The sequence below is a fragment of the Dendropsophus ebraccatus genome, chromosome 5, assembly GCF_027789765.1.
Source record: "Dendropsophus ebraccatus isolate aDenEbr1 chromosome 5, aDenEbr1.pat, whole genome shotgun sequence".
Lineage (NCBI taxonomy): Eukaryota > Metazoa > Chordata > Amphibia > Anura > Hylidae > Dendropsophus > Dendropsophus ebraccatus.
In genome coordinates this window covers 64,892,611-64,916,953 of record NC_091458.1, presented here as the reverse complement: position 1 = coordinate 64,916,953, position 24,343 = coordinate 64,892,611, and the positions used below count along the sequence as shown (strand labels likewise).

The 24,343-nt window shown below is 44.7% G+C and overlaps 1 protein-coding gene across 1 annotated transcript; it reads left to right on the top strand.

Moving 5' to 3' along the window:
- The first annotated feature begins 15,211 nt into the window (after nucleotides 1-15,211).
- Nucleotides 15,212-24,280, top strand: CCDC89 (coiled-coil domain containing 89). Its single transcript, XM_069970399.1, has 2 exons — nucleotides 15,212-15,844; nucleotides 23,578-24,280. The coding sequence occupies exons 1-2, from the start codon at nucleotides 15,272-15,274 to the stop codon at nucleotides 23,998-24,000; spliced, it is 996 nt and encodes a 331-aa protein (XP_069826500.1). The 5' UTR covers nucleotides 15,212-15,271; the 3' UTR covers nucleotides 24,001-24,280.
- Nucleotides 24,281-24,343: the final 63 nt, after the last annotated feature.

Sequence of the window (24,343 nt, the reverse complement as noted above, 5' to 3'; positions counted from 1 at the left end):
GAAAAGGCACAGGGACCTGAGCAGGCGAGTAAACTCTAATAGTCAGCAGGGAACTGAGGAGCTTGCTGCTATTTACACAGGAACAGAGACTAGGTCTGACGGCTGATTGGACCAGCCCTGATCCCAGCACCAAGCTCAGCTGAGCAGATCCAGCAGTGCAGTAACCCCTGCACTGCCAGAAGTCTGACAGGCAAGATGGGTGTAGCTGGCAAATAAAGACAATTCAGATAAACACAAAAAAACACAGAACACAAAGACAGAACTCGCCCGGCATGGACCGAGGAGCGCAAAGTCACATTCATAACAATTAAATATAAAAAAAAAAAATTATGAAATAAAACCCCTATAAAAGTTTAAATTACCTCCTTTCCCAATATAAAAAAAAATATTTTATATATCCTGTCCGATCTATTAAAATGTAACAATATTGTTCCTGTGTGATTATCAGCGTAAGCGAGAAGAAGGGGGAAAAAAACCCACCAGGACTGCTTATTTTCAAAAACTATATATCAGGGGAAAAAATTATAAAAAGCAATCAAAATTTTTCTTTTACACCAACATGATACCAATAAAAACTATAGGTCGTGGCGCAAAAAAAAAAAAAAACAACCCAACCATGTCTGTAGGTGGAAAAATAAAAACACTATGGCTCTAAGAATCCCAGAAGGACAGCGCTGTTTCATTGTGACCTGGACATCTATGCATCATTGACATTTGGTCATGAAGGGGTTAATAATCAATTTTAGATCTGAAATGGATAAATTTTAGATCCAACTTAGCATCTTTCTTCTTAGCATTCTTAGCATCTGTGCTCAATCTCCTTGCTTCTGATGAGCCTGGATTTTTAGCTTACCTATTATGCAAAAGTATTAAAGCATTAAAATATATATGAATTGCTATGTATAGTAAATGTGACTGTATTGACCCAGAGAATAAATGTAATACTACACACACCACATGATGAAGACTGTTGGTGAGCTAAATCCTAAAAATTTGTACAATTGTAGGATTGTTATCCCTACTAATCACTATTACTAATGCCAATACAGCTCATACACATATAAATAAATAAACCCCCTATAAGGGTATGTTAATATAAAAGTAAAAAAAATTAATAAAACATTTCTTAGCCATTAAGCCCAAAATACTTTAGGTTGAACACCAGAGGGTTCCAGTTAAAACCAACATTTGAACTAGTTTGCCTTTACAGACAGATATGCTCAATACATTCTCGAAAATTTTTACGCTACTGGACACTAGGACTACATCTGTTACTATATCCTTCACAACTACTAAAATCCTTCATTGTACTCCATTACCTCTGGGCAGTACAATGCCACTCGTAGTAGGTGACCCTTCTCAATGTCACAATGTAGACCCAACAGCGATAATTACTTCTCATTCCAGTAATGTAGGATCTGTAGCCATAACATTTAGCACTCAGCTTGATAAGACAGATCCCTTTGGCCACATTTGAAGAAGTTGCTGTCTCTCCTAATTAGCAAATGCAATCAACATAGAATAAACCCCGAAGAGGGAGACTGTCAAACTCTGAGTCATGGCTTACTCACTCTTACTATAAAAGACATCAGTTCAGTCACGCAAGCATTTACGGAAATCTATTTTATCTGTCATTAAACACATCTTACCTTACCACAATGTCACATATAGCAAGAATTCTAACAACTAATCTACTGTAAGCTAGGACATATACAGTATAATAATACTAATGATCTTTATATAGTGCCAATGTATTCCTCACCACATTACAATTTAAAGATGCTCAAATGAAAACAGACATTACATAGGAACAAAATAATAGTTCAAATGAGAAGTGAGGAGGCCCTACTCAAAAGAGTCACAAGAGTATACAATCTATGAGAAAACAGGGCATAAATAGAAAAACAATAATGCAGCCATTTTATTTTTTATAATAGGGTTTCACTCATATGCCAGACTAGCCATCATCAGTGTATGGAGTGTGGAGGGTGGGACAGTAATAGGGAAGAAGACCAGTTAAAGGGGTACTCCAGCAGGGGGCACTCCGGACACTTCCTCGTCTCTGACACGGGCTCAAGACGTGACGTTTCAAGTCCGCTCAGCCAGTCAGTGACGGCTGGATCCTACCTCCGTCACTGACTGGCTGAGCGGACTTGAAACATCACATCTCGAGGCCGCGTCAGAGACCAGGAAGCAGCCGGGCAGCGGGGACCGGAGCGCTGCGATATGGGACCTGCCGCTGGAACCAGGGAGGTTAGTGGACGTCGTTGCCCTCAGCCACCTCCTCCACGGCCAGACTAGAAAAAAGTCCCCCCGTCGGAGTACCCCTTTAAGCAATATAATAGTCTTTATTGGAAAAATGTACTTTTAGCATATGTTCATATGTACTATATACAGTTGTGCTCAAAAGTTTACATATCCCAGCAGGATTTTTACTTTCTTGTCATTTTTTTCGGAGAATATGAATGATAACACAAAAACTGTTTTTCTCACGCATGGATAGTGGTTGGGGGAAACATTTATTGTCAAACTACTTTTTTTTCTTTAAATCATAATGAAAACCAAAAACATCCAAATGACCCTGATCAAAAGTTTACATACCTCAGTTCTTAGTACGGTGTATTGCCCCCTCTAACATCAATGGCAGCTTGAAGTCTTCTGTGGTAGTTGTGGATGAGGCTCTTTATTTTCTTAGACAGGAAAGCTGCTCATTCTTCTTGACAAAAAACCTCCAGTTCCTGTAAATTCCTGGGCTGCTTTGTATGAGGGGCTCCGTAAAAACCAAACCACAGTCAGGTAGACCAACAAAGATTTCAGCCACAACTGACAGTGCCAGGAAATTGTTCGGGATGCAAAGAAAAACCCACAAATAACATCAGCTGAAATACAGGACAGGGTATGTAAACTTTTGAGCACAACTGTTTATAGTACATGTGAACATACCCTAAAAGTACATTTTTTTTTTTAATAAAGTTTACTATGCAAACTGGTCAAAAGTATGTAAACTTTTGCGCACAACTATGTTGCAGATTTTCTGCAGCGGATTTTATGCTTCAGATTTTTATTTAAAAAATAGCCCCACCGCAAGCAGGTCCTAGCACAGACTGCACTTACCCTACAGATCACCACCCACCTATGAATGGATCTGTGCAATTTCAGACTGAATGTTGCATTAGTGTAGGCTTGAAATTGTGGATGTTGTAAATTAAGATTGTCCAGGGTATAACATTTCAGAGAACAGGTGCAGCACAAGAAAAGTTTTGGCGACAAAAGTGTATGTTTGTTCGCTCGTCGTCAGTATCAGGTAGGATGGTAGACAGGTGAGGAAGAAGATTAGGGGTTGGAGAGCTTTGTTGGTAAGATTGAGGATTTTAGTGTGCCTTCCAAACCTGTATATGTGTATGGTTTATATCTGACTTCCATTGTCTGAACTATACTGTCCTGATACACATTAGCACGGGGTGTAGTCCGACATGTATCTAAACCCCCTCTCTTCTTGTATAGTGTGTGGCTTCTCCACAACTGGATTCGCCTGTAAAGGCGGAACATGAGTATAGTCAGCTAGTGACTACGTTCAGGTCATTTCCCGCACGTGCTGCACACTTGAGTCTGAGACAAAACACATGGGGGAGATTTATCAAACTGGTATAAAATAGAATTGTCTCAGTTGCCCCTAGCAACCAGATTCCAAAATGAAAGGTGGAATCTGATTGGTTGCTAGGGGGAACTAAGACAATTCTACTTTACACCAGTTTGATAAATCTCCCCCAAAATGTGTATGAAACAACCAGAATGTAGTTACTAGCTATGTTCAGGCTATTGAACTCAGTCGGACCTGTGCCCCTCACGTCTTGAAAAGAATACTTCTGAGATATGGGAAGAGAGAAAATGAATGCTGAAGAGCAGAAGCTATCAGCCATATTCTGCTCTTCGGACAACTTCTTTAATGGAACAGTCTTATGACAATATATTTGAGGGACTGAAGCCGCAGTCTGTACAGAGCCTTATGTGCTACAATAAATACAGTAAAGTAAATACTGTCTATGTTACCTCTTGCTCTGGAGTTGCTATGGTAGCATCAAAAGGTTAACTCTGCATGACTATCCTGTCACATGATCTCCACATTTATGAATGTGTTCATACAAGCAGAGGTCATGCCCAAACAGTTAAAGGAGAAGTCTAGCCATTTCAAAAAATTTCTCCCCCGTGCCAGTAATGCGCTGACTGACAGGCGCCGGGACCCCCTTCAGAAGGCATGTTCCGATGACGTCACAACTCGGGTGGGGGAGCCCGTCTCAGTCGATGCATTGGAGAATGCAGTCTATCAACCAGGTCAAGATTTTGTCAGTACACGAAACCGAGGAGTCTTGCGGGGGTCCCGAAGCGGCAATCCAGAGCTGAAGAGGCACGGGGAGAGTTGTGATAGTTTATGTCTCCCTCTGCCCCTGCCTGATTGAAAATTTTCCAAATGGTCAGACTCCTTTAAACCTTTTAGAAGGAATGATCAAGGAAGATTTAAATATGGGGGATGGTTTGTTGTACAACACAGATAATGGTCTTTTATTTTGACAGATTTGGACTGCTTAGTGTTAACAGTCTGATTTTTTTTTACAAAATTCCCAAATAGGGACTGTATTTAACCCCTTCACATCAGCCATAAGGCGATATATGTTCCTACTGCCGATATTACATACAGTGGGAATATATATACATTTCTGACTATAAAAGGGTTTTAATGTGTGCGGACTGCTTCAGTTTAAGTAGCCCTGCACACATTGATGTGACAGGACCTGGCATAATGAAAGACAGCAGGGATCACTCAGCTGCCTGTCATTAACCCATTGCATTAACATTGCAATCTATAGCAATCACAGCGTTTAGGGTAGTCAGTGACAGGCGAAGCACCTGTCACTTACTGATTGTGACCTGTCGGGATGACTGCAGGGGTGCCGATCACTTTCCCCGACCGGCAATACTTACAGGAACAATACTTACCTTCATCCTGTGGGATCGGTGAACTTCTCATAGTGTCTGCCTCAGGCAGACTCTATGTGCAGAATACCCATGATACTGGTCCGTGCTATGCAATGACATAGTATATGCAATCTAATGATTACATATATAAGTCCCCTAAGGGAAAAAAGGCTTATAAAAATATTTTTAAAAAACCCTCCCCCAATAAAAGTTTAAATCACCCCCTTCCCCAATATACAAATAAAAATATGTAAAAATAATAATATTGTTTCTGCATTGTAAACAGCGTAAATGAAAAGAGGAAAAAACACCAGGATTTTACACCAATATGGCGCCAATGAAAACTATAGATCATGGCACAAAAAATAAAGTCAAGAAGGAACACTTTTTCAATGGGACCTGGACATCCTTGCATCAATGATCATCAATAAAAGATGGCCATTCTCTCGCTTCTCCTCACCCCTGTCAGTGATGATTAACTGGTTACAATGTATCTGCTTGTGCACACAGCAGCCATAAACTACTAGCTGCACAGATAGATAGATAGATAGATAGATAGATAAGAGATAGATAGATAGATAGATAGATAGATAGATAGATAGATAGATAGATCTCTGTTTCAATAGGCTAGACTGTTTATGAATTACTAGACACTACTAGTTGTAGCTGTAAGAAAAAGGTAGGGCAAAATAAGCTGCACTATTCCCCCATCTAGTGGCTTCAGAGGAAAATGACCCTTACTGGTATACAATCTGTAACACAAAACAGCATATGTAAGGGAATTTTTGTTATATTATGGATTGCTGTTTACTCTATGCTTGCTATATTAATGCACACATACCGTCCTCATATTATACCATCATAACCTCACCCATGCTGCATCACCCAGTATGCAGCTGTCCCAGGTTAACATCCCTGTCAAAAACTAATTACATTTTGATATGTGTGTGGGACATCACATGAGGTTACTGGATGGTTTCTTATTGCTTCATCATTGTTGAAAAAGCATCCCCTTTTCTGGCATCCTAAGGTGTAAAGGTGGCCATACATCTTCAAAAACTGTCAGACAAACTGCTGAGACTCATCTCTCCATGACTGTTTGGTATGGCTGTACATTCATACATTCTCTACTGGGAGGAGAGAATAGATTCCCCTATACACCTTGTACTGTCACTCAAATACCTTAAGACCTCATGCACCTTGCTAAAGGGTTTGCACAGAGCCTATACAACTAGCAGCTTAGAAAAAGCAGGGAGCATAGGAACAAGAAGATTGGCACCCAATTATGTTGCATTTTTGCAACCTAAAGTCAAAGGGCCATCAATACAATTCCACTAACTGCAACTATGCAGCTCCGTACAGAGCAAATTGTGTTGCGCTGTGTTTTCAGACACCTTTCTGCCATGGATAGGCGTATATTTTAGCAATTTGAGTGAAAGTAGCTCTTCTGTGGGAATGAAACAGACAGACAAGTATTTTCTCACCACAAATATCAATGGTAAGTTAAACAGCGCTGCCTGAATGTGATTCCCTCTTCCCTTTAGCTTATCAGCAGCAGTTCAATGCTTAGCATAACCCCTCCCTTGCTGTGCTGCTGCTGTTTCATTTCTGATCACATAACACCTTTCAAATTCAGTGCATCAGTAACTTCCTACATCCTCTTCCTACATACCATTATAGTAACATACTGTGTAAATCATCTTCCAGTGCAGTGTCAACCTGTTAAGTCCAGTGCACTTTCACCATCTCATGGCATGGCAGTAGTGTAGAATCCAGGGGTAACAGGCCAGATTATGCCCACAGTCCAGACTATACCTGGGGTTAAAGTGGCCTAGGCTATATTATACCCCAGTATATTTAGGCATAGGACAATTTACACCTTGGAGTATGAATTAGCCTAGGCTAATTCATACCCCTCAGACCATATTAAAGGGGTTGTCCGGCGATAAAAAATTATTCACAGAATAACACACATTACAAAGTTATACAACTTTGTAATGTATGTTATGTCTGTGAATGGCCCCCTTCCCCGTGTTTCCCCCCACCCACGCTAGACCCGGAAGTGTGGTGCATTATACTCACCGCATCTCGTGTCGTCCACGGTCTCCGATCGTCAGCAGTGACGTCTTCTTCGGGAGGCCAGCGGATCTTCCCGAGTGCCGGCCACCCTCTGCAGCGTCATCCGAAGCTCAACCGCGATTGGCTGGGCATAACTGTGCTCAGCCAATCGCGGCTGAGCGGCTGATGACGCGGCCACGTCATCAGCTGCTCAGCCGCGATTGGCTGAGCACAGTTATGCCCAGCCAATCGCGGTTGAGCTTCGGATGACGCTGCAGAGGGTGGCCGGCACTCGGGAAGATCCGCTGGCCTCCCGAAGAAGACGTCACTGCTGAGGATCGGAGACCGTGGTCGGCATGTGACAGGTAATGTATAGCGCACCACACTTCCGGGTACACGGGTGGGGGTGGTGGGACACGGGGAAGGGGGCCATTCACAGACATAACATACATTACAAAGTTGTATAACTTTGTAATGTGTGTTATTCTGTGAATAATTTTTTATCGCCGGACAACCCCTTTAAACCCCCATGAAATCAGTAGCATTTAGTTAGTTAATTGTATTACTTAATTTTTAACATTTTATTGGGGATTTAGCTTTGTCTGGTAAGCTATGTGAGAAATCTAATTGACTTAAAACTCTAAAAACATAGGTGGGACACTTATCAAGACTGGTGTACCTGTATGCTAGTCTTGATAAAACCTGCCCCCCTTTTTCTGAATGGTTCTACTAAGAGGCGCACGCCTTCTAGGTAACTCTGGTGGGACCTGCATCTGCCACATGGCGGGCACAGAAATCTACACCTCATTAGGATTTCTGCCATGATTTACATCTGTTATCAGGCATAAATCATAGAGAATTAAGTACAAGGGAGGTCATGTCTCCTCCCTGATTTGCCACAGCTGGTATATGCCATTGAGAAGGTAGGAATCTGCACCTTCTCCATGGCGCATGCAAACGCCACAAGTTTCATAAATGTCCCCAATATTACTTCAACTAGGAAAACTTGACTGTTCATGATATAATAAAAGTCATAACGTCCTGAAACTTCAACTTGTAAAGGGAGCTTCACATGATCAGCGTCTGACATGTCATACACTGATCTGGTGACCCGGAAGCCCAGCAAAGTAAGGATACAGCAAGAAATGGCAGCTGGCAAAGACATGGAGGAGGGATGAAGGAGAGCCAGGAGATATGGACCATGATTATGCAATTTCTTTTTTTTTTTCTTAGTGACTTATCACTCAATGCAAGGGACAGCTATCTAGCATAACAAATTGCCCAGTAGTCGTCCTATGTATTGGCACCTTTAGACTAGCAAGTCCTTGCTACAATATATAATGTTTAAAGGTAGACAATGATAACAAAATTAAATTGATCATGCTTAATTTTAAAACACACTTCTGGTTATTTCTGTGCAGAATGGATGTTGTATTGACGGTTGAACTGAGCTTTTTAGGAATGGTTGCCAGTGTATTTAGCACAACAGGGTCGGTATTATTTGAAATAAATTGCTACTGACTTGGCACTCTTAGGCCCTGTTCACACAGAGCAAGAGCGGCGGAATGCCGCCAGCCTCCGTGTCATAATGACACTCTATGGGAGGCTCGCGCGCCGCATTGCTCAGCGTCTCTCCGCACTGAAGAATGAACATGTTCATTCTTCAGCGACGAGAGATGCAGCGCGTGCGTCTCCCATAGAGTGTCATTATTACATGGAGGCTGGTGGCAATCTGCAGAGGAATTACACCACTCTTGCTCTGTGTGAACGGGGCCTTCTCTGGAACAAATGTTGCTTCAGTCCAGTTGGAGAAATGATCAGTGGCAGCAACTATACATTTGTTGCCATTTGATGTTTCCTGACAAGGAATATCAATACTGACTAAGCTTGATACTTTTCCAGGCACTGGTATATGTTGAGTGGTTCCTTGCTGATATTGGGAGTTATGACAAAACATTTTTGCCAGGTTTTGACATGTTGTTGAGCATTGATCTTAAGTAAAAATGGTTAAAGATTTTGGCTTAAATTTTATCCCTGCCAGAATGGCCAACTGAAATGGATCGTCATGACATGCCTTCAGAATATTTGAAAGTCAACTTTTAATGAGAACTTCCTTGTTCCCATGGTAAAGAATCCCTCCATCTCCTCGATATGGCTCAGCTGTTAGTCTGAACTGAGACTTGGCATTTACACATTTCTCAGAAGGTAGATCCTAGTGAAGTTGACCTCTAGGAGATAAACCAAAACACTGCAGAGACAACATCACATGTTTCTCGACGTCAGTGTATCTAGGAACATTGCCCCCAGGGTAATGCACCGAGTTACCTGCATTGTGTGACCTGCACCTGTGCCTTTGTCTCCAGCATCTGGTGTAACCTTTGTCTAAGTATTTGCCTGTACTGTCTGGAAAAGCCTATCACCATTATCAGAAGTATCTTGTGAAGATACTATATGTCTAGACAACGCCCTTAGGGATAGACGGTCACGTGGCACAGTGTGCTCACGTCCGCTGATCCTGACAATGGAGATAACTACTGCACTTCAGTGAAGAACAATATTCTCCCTCAGTCCTATAAAAAGGGATATCAACCATTTACTTTCTAATTATGTAGGAAGCAATTTCTAAGGCATTTTGGATAAGGTATATAAATCCCTCTTTGCACTCCTGGTTACATACATGAGTTCAGGTCTGGGCCAGAGCGTTTGACTATCACGTCATATTTTCACGTGCACATGGAACTGCATTCCAGGGCTGTGGAGTCGGTAAGCTGCAGCTCCTTCATTGGCCAGTCAGACACCAGGGGACTGATTTATCAAATTAGTGTACAGTAGATCTGGCTCAGCAGCTTCTTCCTAATGTGCTACATGCTCCTGGGGCGACTTCTGAGTAAATAAGACAAAGATATAAAGCAGATTCTCCTGTGTGTGCAGTGGATGTAGCCAGTCTCCAGCCACCATGTCCTGAAGAACTCTGAACTAGACTAGATGGAGCAGGTGGTCTTTTTCTGCTGACTAAGTATTCTTTCTAAATAAATATTCACCATACACAAAGAAACACTGGTAACAATGCCAGATAGAAATCACAGATGCACCACCTCGTATGGGCATGCAATAACCACGGTCCAAATACGTGTAATTTATATTTAATTTCCCAGAATCACGTATAAAATCTACCTTTTATTAGATATGCATTAAAAGTAAAAAATGTATTAAAACAAGTGATCTACACATATGAAATTGGTACTTCACAACAGATCTAGGGTGTTGACCCTCTGATAGACTGGTATACTTAGGGATAGATTAGCCCAGATGTATAAAGATAAAACCAGACTTCAGAAAAAAATTGCGATAAACAGGTATCTCTGTCTCAATCCAAGTCTCTACGCGTTTCACCCAGATATGTCCCTGGGATCATCAGGAGACCTTCACAAAACACAGTGGTTACTGTTTAGAGATTATATAGAATTGTTGGGGTCCGTGGAGCCTCAGTTACGAGTCTCAAAACACGTGAGTTCAGTGCTTGTTGTGTTTTGTTGGTCTATTTATCATTGCCCCAGTAGCCAGAATCCTGCTCCACACTGACGAGGGGCAAATACCCCGAAACTGCAGTCTGTGGATGGATGACTAGCCTTGGTAACCCTTGTCTTATGTCGTTATACTCTCCACAGAGTTAGACTTTGACTCACAGGGGCCACCCTGGTGTTTCCCTATTTAGGTCCTAAAGCTTGCAACAGAGTGAGGACCTGAGGGACTACGTATCAGGGTGGTTTGGTGCTCTCCCCACTAGGAGGCACCCCTTGGCAATGGGCTTCCTTCTCTGGAGAGAGGGATATCTGGCTACTCCCGTGTTTTGAGACTCGTAACTGAGGCTCCACGGACCCCTTTTTTGCATATTTAAATTTTGTATGGGACAATCAATGGAGACTCGTAAATGAGTACTCCATTGGAATTTTTCACTGTTCTCCCTGAGTTCAGTGATTGTTGTGTTTTGTTGATATAGTATGTGTACTCTGTGTGTGCGTCGGGTGTTCACCCTGTCCCGGCCTCCGATAAGCACTTGGAGCGACAGGTCAGGACAACCCCAAGACACAGACAAACCACACACAATCAGGAGTACACTTTAATGGCTGCAGTATTACACGTCAGAAAATGTATGTATGACCAATAGGGATAGCAATGACCCTCAGAGACAGTCCTTTGGGGTTCAGGTTAGATACCAGTATCCTATGACGTCACAAGCCACATGTAAATATGATAACATGCATAACCTCTATGATAATCTATGGCAACCATGCATATACTAGCTATGTCTGCCAAGTACTAGAGGAACATCCAATCCTGGAAGATGAAAAGTCTCATACAGCAGGTACAATCACAGAAACTGGCAAGTGCATGAATCATATATACTGACAGTGTTTGCCAAGACAGCCATGATGATAAAAAGTCACAGTGCAGATATGGTGCACTCATCCCCACAGGGATTACTCACTACCCCCAGCGTGCCCAGGATGGTGATTCACCATCCTGGGCACGCTGGGGGTAGTGAGTAATCCCTGTAATTCTGAAGTCTGGTTTTATCTTTATACATCTGGGCTAATCTATCCCTAAGTATACCAGTCTATCAGAGGGTCAACACCCTAGATCTGTTGTGAAGTGCCGATTTCATATGTGTAGAACACTTGTTTTAATACATTTTTTACTTTTATTGCATATCTAATAAAAGTTAGATTTTATACGTGATTCTGGGAAATTAACAATGCCAGATACCTGTGATATAGAGGTCAGCTATAGTGATCTAGAGGTCAGATATAGGCCCAGATGTACTAGCTCGCTGTCAGCGCTCCTGAATCACTGCAGTCCCACAGGAACTACAGTGACTGCAGCTGTGTCCCGCCTCATTCACTGATTGGTAGAGGATGCATTTCTGAGTGGAGCCGTGACATTAGAGGATCAGAAACCCAGCAGGGGACTATGAGCCCTGATGCTGCACTGCAGGGCACAGGGATGGGTAAATAGGACTTCTTTATGTTTCCACCATCCCGTCCCCCTGAATTTTTCACGGTTGCCCAGAATATCCCTTTAATATCTGCCTCCCACACAGCCTGCTGCCACCATAGCATACACACACACACACACGCAGCCTGCTGCAGCCATAGCACACTTAAACACACTACAGAGTGCAGAGTTTACTGCTACACTACTTATGGCTCTCCTCTATATTACATAGGATATCTTCATATTACACTGCTGCTCATATACAATCATTCAGGATGCAGGAACAGCACAAATCCTCCCACACACACACACACACACACACACACACACACACACACACACACAAAATAGACTCTTCCAACTCAGAAACAAACTACCAAATAGTGGCCGACAACTTTTGCTCGACCATTCCTAATAGGGACAGTGCTTTATTACTGATATATGGAGAAAATGCTTCACCCTTTCTAACAATGTATGTGAGAAAGTGTTTTTTCTGGTTGTTATAAATAAGGTCCTTAGATTGATAAAACAGAAAATACATATGTAAAATTCATATGAAACTGAAATACAAATTTTAGATTTTTTTTCAAAGCTGGAGCTGGTAAATTTTTTTTCAACTCCAACCAAAACTAACTCCATATCCGACTCCACAACCCTGCTGCATTCCATCATACACTGCAGCTCAAGTTTTAGTACAGTCACTTTAGTAGAAGATTTGAGAACTAATTTCCCTGGCAGCAGCACAAAGCTATAGGATTGGGTATTCATTCTGGTTGTACAGTTCAGTTATTTTATATTTTCTGTGTCTGGCTGCGAGGGAGGAAGGAAGGGAATTCTTGAGAAAGGGGTCCCAGCACCCCAAAACCCATTGTGACTGAGAGACACTGAATAAAAGTAGCTCTTAAAGGGGTAGTGCAGCATTTAAAAATTATTCACTAAATAACACACATTAGTTACAGAACTTTGTCACGTGTGTTATGCAAGTAAATGGCCCCCCACCCCCGGAAGTGTGATGCAGTATACTCACCAGATTACTGTCGACAGCTCCAGACGTCCCTCATCTGCTGTGCCATCAGTGGCTCTGCCGCGATTGGCTGAGCGCAGTTATGCTCAGCCGCGATTGGCTGAGCGCAGTTATGCTCAGCCAATCGCTTTGTAACTTTGTAATGTGTGTTATTTAGTAAATAATTTTTAAACGCCGCACTACCCTTTTAAAGGAGGAGTCTAGTGAAAATTTTTATTAAAGTATTGTATTGCCCCCCCCCCCCCCCCCAAAAAAATAAAAATATATATATATATATATATATATACAAATCACCAATATACACTTATTACAGGAAATGCTTATAAAGTGCTTTTTCCCTGCACTTACTACTGCATCAAGGCTTCACTTCCGGGATAAAATGGCCTCTGTGCCTGGAACCTGTAGTACTATGTACAAATACTCAAAAAGGAAACACAGAACGAAGAACCCCAAAGGATTTTGGTAGTTTCAAAACTGGGTTAGACAGGTCAGCAATGCTATATGGTTCTGCAGCAGGTTCATTTTTTGTACATCTGGAGTTCCCCTTTAACCCCTAGACGACCCAGGGCGTATAGTTACGCCATGGAAGTCTGTCCCCAGACGACCTAGGGCGTAACTGTACGCCCTGGGTGTTTCTCCCGCTATGAAGCGTGCTCCGGAGCGGAGCGCGCTTCATAGCAGGTGGGGGCCGGCTGCAATCAGCAGCCGGGATCTCACCGGTAATGACACGCTGCAGCGATCGCGCTGCCGCGTGTCATTAACTCCTTAAACGCCGCGACCGCGGCGTTTAAATGTAAGTGACAGGGGGAGTCCCCTGTCACTTACCGATCGGGACCCCCGCAGTGTGACTGCGGGGGTCCCGATCGGTAAAACGGACTGCCGGAGGTCTCTCACCTGCCTCCGTGCGGTCCGATCGGCGATCTGCTACACTGAGCCTGCACAGGCAGGCTCAATGAGCAAATCGCCGATAACACTGATCAATGCTATGCCTATGGCATAGCATTCATCAGTGTAGAAATCAAACTAAACTATGTAAAAGTTCCCCAAAGGGACTTCAAATGTGTAAAAAAAAAAAAAAAAGTTAAAAACACTAACACACTACCCCAAAACCCCTCCCCCAATAAAAGTTGAAATCACCCCCCTTTCCCATTATATAAATAAAACATATAAAAATAAATAGATAAACATATAATATACTGTAGCGTGCGTAATTGTCCGATCTATTAAAATATAACAAGCGTCATTGCGAAAAAAGTGCGCGGATTACCGATTTTATGTTACATTATATATATAAAAAAAATTAATAAAAAGTGATCAAAACGTCCGATCTTCACAAATATGGTATTAATAAAAACTAGAGATCATGGCGGAAAAAATGACACCCCATACAGCCCCGTAGGTGAAAAAATAAAACCGTTATAAGCGTCACAATAGTCCCATTTTATTTATAATTAATTGCCAAAAAAAAGGATTTCATTTAAAAAAAATATATAACATTAGAGAATTTGCGTAAACCTGCATATGGTTGTGTTCGGACTGACCTATAGAATAATAGTGTCATGTCGCTTTTACCATATAGTGTATTACGTAGACACAGGAACCCCCCAAACGTTACCATATTGCTTTCTTTTTTGCGATTTCACCTATTTATATCTTCATAAATAATATATTTGGGGTTCCATCATACATGTTATGGTAAAATGAATGACGCCATTACAAAGTACAACTATTCCTGTAACAAATAAGCCATTACATGGCCTGTAGATAGAAAACTGAAAGTGCTGGAGCTCTTAGAAGGGGAGGAGGGAAAAACGGAAACACTAAGATCAAAATTTGCGCGGTCCACTGGGTCATTTTGGGCCTGGTCCTCAAAGGGTTAATGAAATAGCTGATCGGCATGTATCTCTGTACCAAATCAGGTAGCAGTATGAGTTTTCTATGGATCCTGAAATACTGATCTGTAAAACAGATGAATGAGTCCTATACATAACTAGAGCTGTTTGTCCCAGTGCACCATCTACAGGTCTCCCACATAAGTATTACTGCAGACAATGGTACTGTCTCATAACAGCCAATCAGATTTCTGCTTTTATGCGATTTGATTGGTTACTGTCTGGACAGTTACTAGAGGCTTGGTGCCGCCCATAACAACCAACAACGCGGTTACTATGGAGACGCGTGTGGCCCGTACGGGAGCCACTGCAACAGGCAGAGCGCAAAATGCCGGGGGAGTCTGTGGACGGCGCGGACGGCGCCTCGGTGCGGAGTGTCAGCTCCTCGCTATGGGATGAGAAGACGGAGATGGGAATGCTGCGGTCCCGGCTGGACGAACAGTCCCAGCTCATCTGCCTGTTAAAGCGGCGGGCGGACGACTCCCTGCTCCGCTGCCAGGGCCTGGAGAGGGACAACCGGGAGCTGGAGAGACTGAGGGCGGACACCGAAGGGCTGCTGACCGCGGAGAGGCGGCGGGGCGAGCAGCTGGACGAAAGGTTCGGGATCCTGGCCGCCAATCACCAGGACATGATCCGCTTCAAGGACGAGTACAAGCGGCAGAACGAGCAGCTGCGGGCGGAGTGTGAGCGGCTGCGGGAAGGCGCCTACCCGGAGCTGCTGGAGAAGGAGCGGAGCGTCCGGGAGCTGCGAGCCCAGCTGCAGGCGGCCGGTGCCGAGCTCCGGGAGGTGCAGAGGAGAGGGCGGGAGGAGCTGGAGGAGCTGCGGGGGACAGTGACGGAGCTCCGGGGGAACAGCGAGGCCGGCGCCGGGGAGATCCGCGCACTGACCCACAGGCTGCAGGTAACGGACATCACGTGACGTACTGCGTCTAATAACGTCACCCCCACAGCACGTGACGTACTGCGTCTGATAACGTCACCCCGAATACACGTGACGTACTGCGTCTGATAACGTCACCCTGAATACACGTGACGTACTGCGTCTGATAACGTCACCCTGAATACACGTGACGTACTGCGTCTGATAACGTCACCCCGAATACACGTGACGTACTGCGTCTAATAACGTCACCCCCACAGCGCGTGACGTACTGTGTCTAATAACGTCACCCCCACAGCGCGTGACGTACTGTGTCTAATAACGTCACCTCCACAGCACGTGATGTACTCCGTCTAATAACGTCACCCCCACAGCAGGTGACGTACTGCGTCTAATAACGTCACCCTGACAGCTCGTGAGGTACTGCGTCTAATAACGTCACCCTGACAGCACGTGACGTACTGCGTCTAATAACGTCACCCCGACAGCACGTCACGTACTGCGTCTAATAACGTCACCCCCACAGCACCTGACGTACTGCGTCTAATAACGTCCCCCCCACAGCGCGTGACGTACTGCGTCTGATAACGTCACCCCGAATACACGTGACGTACTGCGTCTGATAACGTCACCCTGAATACACGTGACGTACTGCGTCTGATAACGTCACCCCGAATACACGTGACGTACTGCGTCTAATAACGTCACCCCCACAGCGCGTGACGTACTGTGTCTAATAACGTCACCTCCACAGCACGTGATGTACTCCGTCTAATAACGTCACCCCCACAGCAGGTGACGTACTGCGTCTAATAACGTCACCCTGACAGCTCGTGAGGTACTGCGTCTAATAACGTCACCCTGACAGCACGTGACGTACTGCGTCTAATAACGTCACCCCAACAGCACGTCACGTACTGCGTCTAATAACGTCACCCCCACAGCACCTGACGTACTGCGTCTAATAACGTCACCCTGACAGCTCGTGAGGTACTGCGTCTAATAACGTCACCCTGACAGCACGTGACATACTGCGTCTAATAACGTCACCCCGACAGCACGTCACGTACTGCGTCTAATAACGTCCCCCCCACAGCGCGTGACGTACTGTGTCTAATAACGTCACCCCCACAGCGCGTGACGTACTCCGTCTAATAACGTCACCCCCACAGCAGGTGACGTACTGCGTCTAATAACGTCACCCCCACAGCACCTGACGTACTGCGTCTAATAACGTCACCCTGACAGCTCGTGAGGTACTGCGTCTAATAACGTCACCCCCACAGCATGTGACGTACTGCGTCTAATAACGTCACCTCCACAGCACGTGACGTACTGCATCTAATAACGTTACCCCCACAGCACGTGACGTACTGCATCTAATAACGTCACCCCCACAGCACGTGACGTACTGCATCTAATAACGTCACCCCCACAGCACGTGACGTACTGCATCTAATAACGTTACCCCCACAGCACGTGACGTACTGCGTCTAATAACGTCACCCCCACAGCACGTGACGTACTGCGTCTAATAACATCACCTCCACAGCACGTGATGTACTGCGTCTAATAACGTCACCCCCACAGCACGTGATGTACTGCTTCTAATGACGTCACCCCGAATACACGTGACGTACCGCATCTAATAACGTCACCCCCACAGCACGTGACGTACTGCATCTAATAATGTCACCCTGACAGCACGTGACATACTGCGTCTAATAACATCACCCCGACAGCATGTGACGTACTGCATCTAATAACGTCACCCCGAATACACGTCACGTACTGCGTCTAATAACGTCACCCCCATAGCACATGACGTACTGCGTCTAATAACGTCACCCCGACAGCACCTGACGTACTGCGTCTAATAACGTCACCCCGACAGCACCTGACGTACTGCGTCTAATAACGTCACCCCGACAGCACCTGATGTACTGTGTCTAAGAACGTCACCCCAAATACACGTCACCTACTGCGTCTAATAACGTCACCCCGACAGCACCTGAGGTACTGTGTCTAATAATGTCACCCCCACAGCACGTGACGTACTGCGTCTAATAACGTCACCCCCACAGCACGTGACGTACTGCGTCTAATAACGTCACCTCCACAGCACGTGATGTACTGCGTCTAATAACGTCACCCCCACAGCACGTGATGTACTGCTTCTAATGACGTCACCCCGAATACACGTGACGTACCGCATCTAATAACGTCACCCCCACAGCACGTGACGTACTGCATCTAATAATGTCACCCCCACAGCACGTGACGTACTGCGTCTAATAACATCACCCCGACAGCATGTGACGTACTGCATCTAATAACGTCACCCCCATAGCACATGACGTACTGCGTCTAATAACGTCACCCCGACAGCACCTGACGTACTGTGTCTAAGAACGTCACTACGAATACACGTCACCTACTGCATCTAATAATGTCACCTCCATAGCACATGACGTACTGCGTGTAATAACGTCACCCCGACAGCACCTGACGTACTGCGTCTAATAACGTCACCCCAACAGCACCTGACGTACTGCGTCTAATAACGTCACCCGACAGCACATGACGTATTGCGTCTAATAACGTCACCCCCACAGCACGTGACGTACTGCGTCTAATAACGTCACCCCGAATACACGTCACGTACTGCGTCTAATAACATCACCCCATAGCACATGACGTACTGCGTCTAATAACGTCACCCCGACAGCACCTGACGTACTGCGTCTAATAACGTCACCCCGAATACACGTCACGTACTGCGTCTAATAACATCACCCCCATAGCACATGACGTACTGCGTCTAATAAAGTCACCCCGACAGCACGTGACGTACTTTGTCTAATAACGTCACCCCGAATACACGTCACGTACTGCGTCTAATAACATCACCCCCATAGCACATGACGTACTGCATCTAATAACGTCACCCACACAGCACCTGACGTACTGCGTCTAATAACGTCACCCCGACAGCACGTGACATATTGCATATAATAACGTCACCCCGACAGCACCTGACGTGCTGCGTCTAATAACATCACCCCCACAGCACGTGACGTACTGCATGTAATAACGTCACCCCGAATACACGTGATGTACTGCGTCTAATAACGTCACCCCGAATACACGTGACGTACTGCGTCTAATAATGTCACCCACATAGCACGTGACGTACTGCCTCTAATAACGTCACCCCGAATACACGTGACGTACTGCGTCTAATAACCACCCCGAATACACCTGACGTACTGCGTCTAATAACGTCACCCCCCATAGATAGCACGTGACGTACTGCGTCTAATAACGTCACCCCAACAGCGAGTGACGTACTGCGTCTAATAACGTCCCTCCGACAGCACGTGACGTACTGCGTCTAATAACGTCACCCTGACAGCACCTGACATACTGCGTCTAATAACGTCACCAATGGTTGTAAACGTAACATAATTGTCTTAAAGGGGGTTTACACCTAAAATGTACTGATATCTCAGAGTTTGATGGAGTAATAGGCGTATGAATTTGGATCCCATGATCACATGATCAGACGCTGCACCCCCACCAAAAAAAAAAGATTGATGTGGGTTATGCATACATTCTCTGGTATTTTCCTTTACTGAAAGGGTTATTCTGGCTGCATCCTGTTGTTTCCATCTCTGGATGTACCCTACTTGACTCTGATCCAGTCAACTCCTCTTCCCCATTTTGAGGGACATTTTACCTGTATTGTTGGGATTGGGGAGGGGGCAGCAATCAGACCCCCAGTGATAACCAAGTTACCCCTCTCCTGACATCTAGGGTAAATGATTACCTGTGCCTCTCCTCCCGGAGCTATGTAGTGTCCAGGCTTTCTGACTTGTAATACACAGTAGTGTCTGGACGTTGTACCCTGTTCCCTCACTATAGTGCCCACTTTAGGGGTCAGCTTGATGAGATTCCTCACTATTCTTCTTACCTATGACATTGCCCAAACATTAGCGATAATCACATAGAAGTGGATGATTCAAGAGACAGCTAGTCCGCACTGCATACAAACAATCCCCAAAACGGAGCAAACCTCGAGCACAGGATGCATTTTCAAAGGAGACAGTTGGGGTGCATAGATGAAAAGGTAGGTGCAATATGTACAAATAAGATGAAATCCAGCACTCACCGAATAGCCTCTTCTCAACTTTATTAATCCGAATATATTGCAGGGAGGAGAACGATGGATCAGTGTAGGTGCAGGCACATCACCTGGGTGTCTCCCCCTACACTGATCCACCGCTCTCCTCCCTGCAATATATTTGGATTAGTCGAGGAGACTCTATTCGGTGAGTGCTGGATTTCATCTTATTTGTAGAAATCACATAGGAGTACTCCTGGCTACAGGAAGGGGGAACCCGAAACAGCTGTCCCAGGACTAGTTTGTTCACCTCTATGTCTCCCTCCCTTTGAACACTACATGCTGCAATAAGTTACCTTGAGGTCACCACAGTGGGTGAGTGCTGGATTATTTCTTCTCATATACAAATCACATAGATCCTAGACTGCTATGGCCTATTTTGTTCCCCTATAATGCAGAGGTAGGCAGATTTTCTTCTAGCAGATCATACCGTTTAGGTATCATATAGAGGTATATGGGAGTGGCGTCTGAATAGCTAAGGTAATGCAGATAAACACAGCAAATAATGTGTTAATGGTTACCAAGGGTTTATGGATTGGTGGCAGGGAATGTGTGTTACCAAGACCGCAGGGCAGCCAGCTGGAAGTAACAAGCAAATTAGATTTTCCATCAGCAATTACTGTGCTTGCACATTGCGTCATTTGTTTCATGTAGGAGATGTGACACCTATGTTCCTAATGGAAGGCTCTGCTGATCTTCAGAAAGTCAATATATGGAGAAAATGTATGACAATCTCACTGGTGAATTGTATGAAAATGTATCCTGGCATACATGTAGCATTGACAAGACTGGATACAGTTAAAGTGAATCTGTAAGCTACCACCCTAAGTCCCTACCACTGATGCTGACAGTGTGCTGTAACTGGCAGCCCCCTAGTGAGCATGGTGCCTTTTGGTAATTTGTCCATTCGGTGGATTACGCACAGTCTCAGGTCTCCTACTGTAATGAAGAGTCAATTGTGGGCCATGCAAAAAAAACAAAAACAAAAAAAAAACTTAACAGGGTTCCTCACAGCCCCCATTCTTCTCCGTCTTGTCCCCCGATGTTTTGGCTTTTTCCTGCTTCTGATACAAAAACTTGATAGCTAAAACAATCACTGCTGGAACCAAACAGGAGCTGTAGGGTACCAGGGCTAGCTGTAGTTTTTTTTTCAGTTTTTTTGCATGGCCCCAGCAGCATATGAATTTAATAAAAGTGTTGAAATACCCCTTACACTCTATTCTCGCTGCAGATTTTCATTCCACTACGGGAAGGAAGTGCCTTAGGGTGGTATTCCACGGGCCGATGGGGCCCGATAAACGAGCGCCAATCTGCTAGATCGGCGCTCGTTTACTGGGCCTATTCCACGGCCCGGTGTCTTTGCAGCCCTAGCTTAACTAGTATACATTACCTATTCATGGTGCAGGGCTCCTCTTTTTCTGCTTCTTCCATGTCCCGCACGCTCCTCTAGCGTCAGGGCGGCCTGTGTCGGCTGACAGGCCACTCAGCCAATCACTGTCCGGGACCGCTGCGGCCAGTGATTGGCTGAGCGGCCTGTCCGCTGAGACAGGCCGCCCTGATGCTGGAGGAGCGCGGGACTCGGGGAGAAGCAGAAGAAGAGGAGCCCTGCACCATGCATAGGTAATGTATATCGTCAGTCGCCGGCCGCGCACCGCTATTCCACGTAGCGGTGCGCGGTCGGCGCCTGACAAATATAGGTCCTAACCTATATCAACGATCAGCCGATGACAACGATCATCGGCTGATCATTGTCTCTATTCCACAGAGCGATAATCGACCGAATCGAACCGATTCGCCTGATTATCGCTCTGTGGAATAGGGCCCTTAGCCTCTAAAAGCTTCAGATATAGTGCAGATCTCATAGTAAAAAACAATAAAGAAGCCATTCTTACCTGTCCGCACTCCCCCTGTGCCTCCCTGCGGCATCTTCAGTTGCCCTGCTCAGTGACAGCCCCCTTAGCCAATCAATGGCTTATATGTCTGAGTGGGCTATAACTGAGCAGGGCACCCAGAGACACCACAAGAGGGCTCCTGGGGAACGCAAATAGGTAAGAATGTCTTCTTTATAGTTTTTTACTATGACATCAGCACTATATCTGAAATTTTAAACAGCTATAGACTCCAGTCTCACAGGGGAATTTAAATCTGAATGAGAATGGGGTGCCATAGACTTTGACGCTATTCAGTTTGCAGCAGATTTTAGTGAAAAACTCACAGTTCAAAATATGCTGCAATACTGTACATGCGAATGTACCCAAAACATTATAAGTGGGATAGCTGCTATTTGTTATAAGCCTGGAAAACTATTTTATTACAGAGTATCCAAAACCAGGTTATGGGTCATGTGATTTTGGGGTGGCATGCAGTAGCTTTTACTACAGATCTGTTTTCCTAAGGCTGTGATATTTTGTATATTTAGTGAAGCCATTACAATATAGTGTAGTAGCTCAGTCAATGAAGTACTGACACAAGCCTTAGTAGATGAACACATGCCCGCAGGATATATAAACTGGCTGTCATCTTTGAATAAAGGAGATTCACCTTAAAGGACAACTCCCACGAAAAAATTTTTGGCTTATTTAACACACATTACAAAGTTATATAACTTTGTAATGTGGTTAAATACCCGGTCTGGCCCCCTTCCCCCACTCAGCCCTGATTGGCTGAACTTGCTGGAAGCCATGTGATGCGCTCCAGCCAATGAAAAGGCTGCCTTTTCTCTCCCATGGACCCGGAAGTAAGAGACATCGCTGGACGGCGGACGAATGGAGTGGCGATCATCACCAGAGGGATGGTGAGTATGGTGTCTGTGTGTGTCTGTGTTTTGTTTTGTTTTTTTTGGGGGGGGGGGGGCCGCGGGAGTTGTCCTTTTAGGCTGCATTCTCTTGTTCCGCGTTCCGCACAGAACCCAGACGTCGAATGCCTGTAACAGACTCTCCCCCGCTCGGGCAGCATCTGTAATTATAAACTGAGCGGGGGAACTGTACAGATATGCGCCGTGCTGTAATGACAGTGCTGCGCGGCTGCTTCATTACAGCATGGCGCATATCTGTACAGTTCCCCCACTCTCAGCATCTAATTACACATGCTGCCCTAGCGGGGGAGAGTCCGTTACAGGCATTCCACGTCTGGGTTCTGTGCGGAACACGGAACGTGAGAATGCAGCCTAACCCTCACTGTGTTAGGGTGTGTGATTCTCAGTGCGCACCATAAACTTTATAATTTGTAATTTGGAACAGACAGTCAATAGGACAGCACTCTTGACGTGCAATAGTTTCTTTCAATCCTTCTAGAAGTAATTTGAGGACCAATGGAACATTCATACAGGGGAGAAGTTCTGTATCTACTCCATATGAACTAATAGACACACCATGGTACAGTAGAGCACCATAGATATCTGTAAGGAATAACATGGAGATCTTATCAAGCTACAATATGGTAGAGTGTGGTAATAGGTCATGGTTTTTAATCCTTGCATCCTGGTATAGATGTTTTTTATTTTACTTATACTATATGTACATTACAATGTAAAAGATTGACACTTTTTGCTTCTGTTGTATGTGATTTTCAGCTTTCAGAAGAGATGTGTCAACACCTACAGAAGAAGTTGGGTCACTTAGAGGAGGTGCAAAAAACTGAGCGAATAGAAGCTGAAAAAAAGATGGCTGAATTAAATAAAGAGAAGCAAGACCTCCTCCAGCTGTGCATGGAGCGCGGGCGTACTCTACAAGAGCGGCAGAAAGAAGTCACTGATATTACTCATAGTCTGCAGAGTGCGGAGAAGGCTCGACGGGAGGCAGAAGAGCGCTATCAAAGAGACGTAACTGCTGTAAACGCCGATGCCAGGATTGTGGAGCTTAATACAAGACTGGCAGACAGTGAGAAAGAGTTGGCCCAAATTAAGCGAGAGTTTGAAGCCTACAAAAAGCATAGCAGTGAACTGCTAGCCAAGGAGAGGGAGCTGAATGCCAAACTCAGACATCTGATTGGCTAACAGCCTGACTCTGTCAGCAAAAATTAATAGTACCCATTACAACCAATCAGACAGGTGCTTTCACTTTTTATCCTGCCTTAGAAAAATGACAGCTCAGTTTTGATTGGTTGCTATTGGCAAAACTGCAGACTGTGGGATACTGACACCAACACTGGAGCCGGGGAGGTGAGAGCATGCTCACCCACCCAGAGTCCTCCTTTAAGCATGGAGATGTTTCTCAGCTTGTAAAGTTATATATAAGTTTAGAACTTGCCAAAATTTGTAGATTAAAGTGTTTTATAAAAATATATTCATGTTTTACATTTTGATTAAAAATGTTAAAAACAAATTATTGAAGTGGAAT

Excerpts from the sequence above, each read along its gene's own strand:
- CCDC89 (XM_069970399.1), top strand. The coding sequence starts at position 15,272 with ATGCCGGGGGAGTCTGTGGACGGCGCGGACGGCGCCTCGGTGCGGAGT. Across the intron at positions 15,845-23,577 it reads CACTGACCCACAGGCTGCAG|CTTTCAGAAGAGATGTGTCA; the intron begins GTAACGGACATC and ends TGTGATTTTCAG.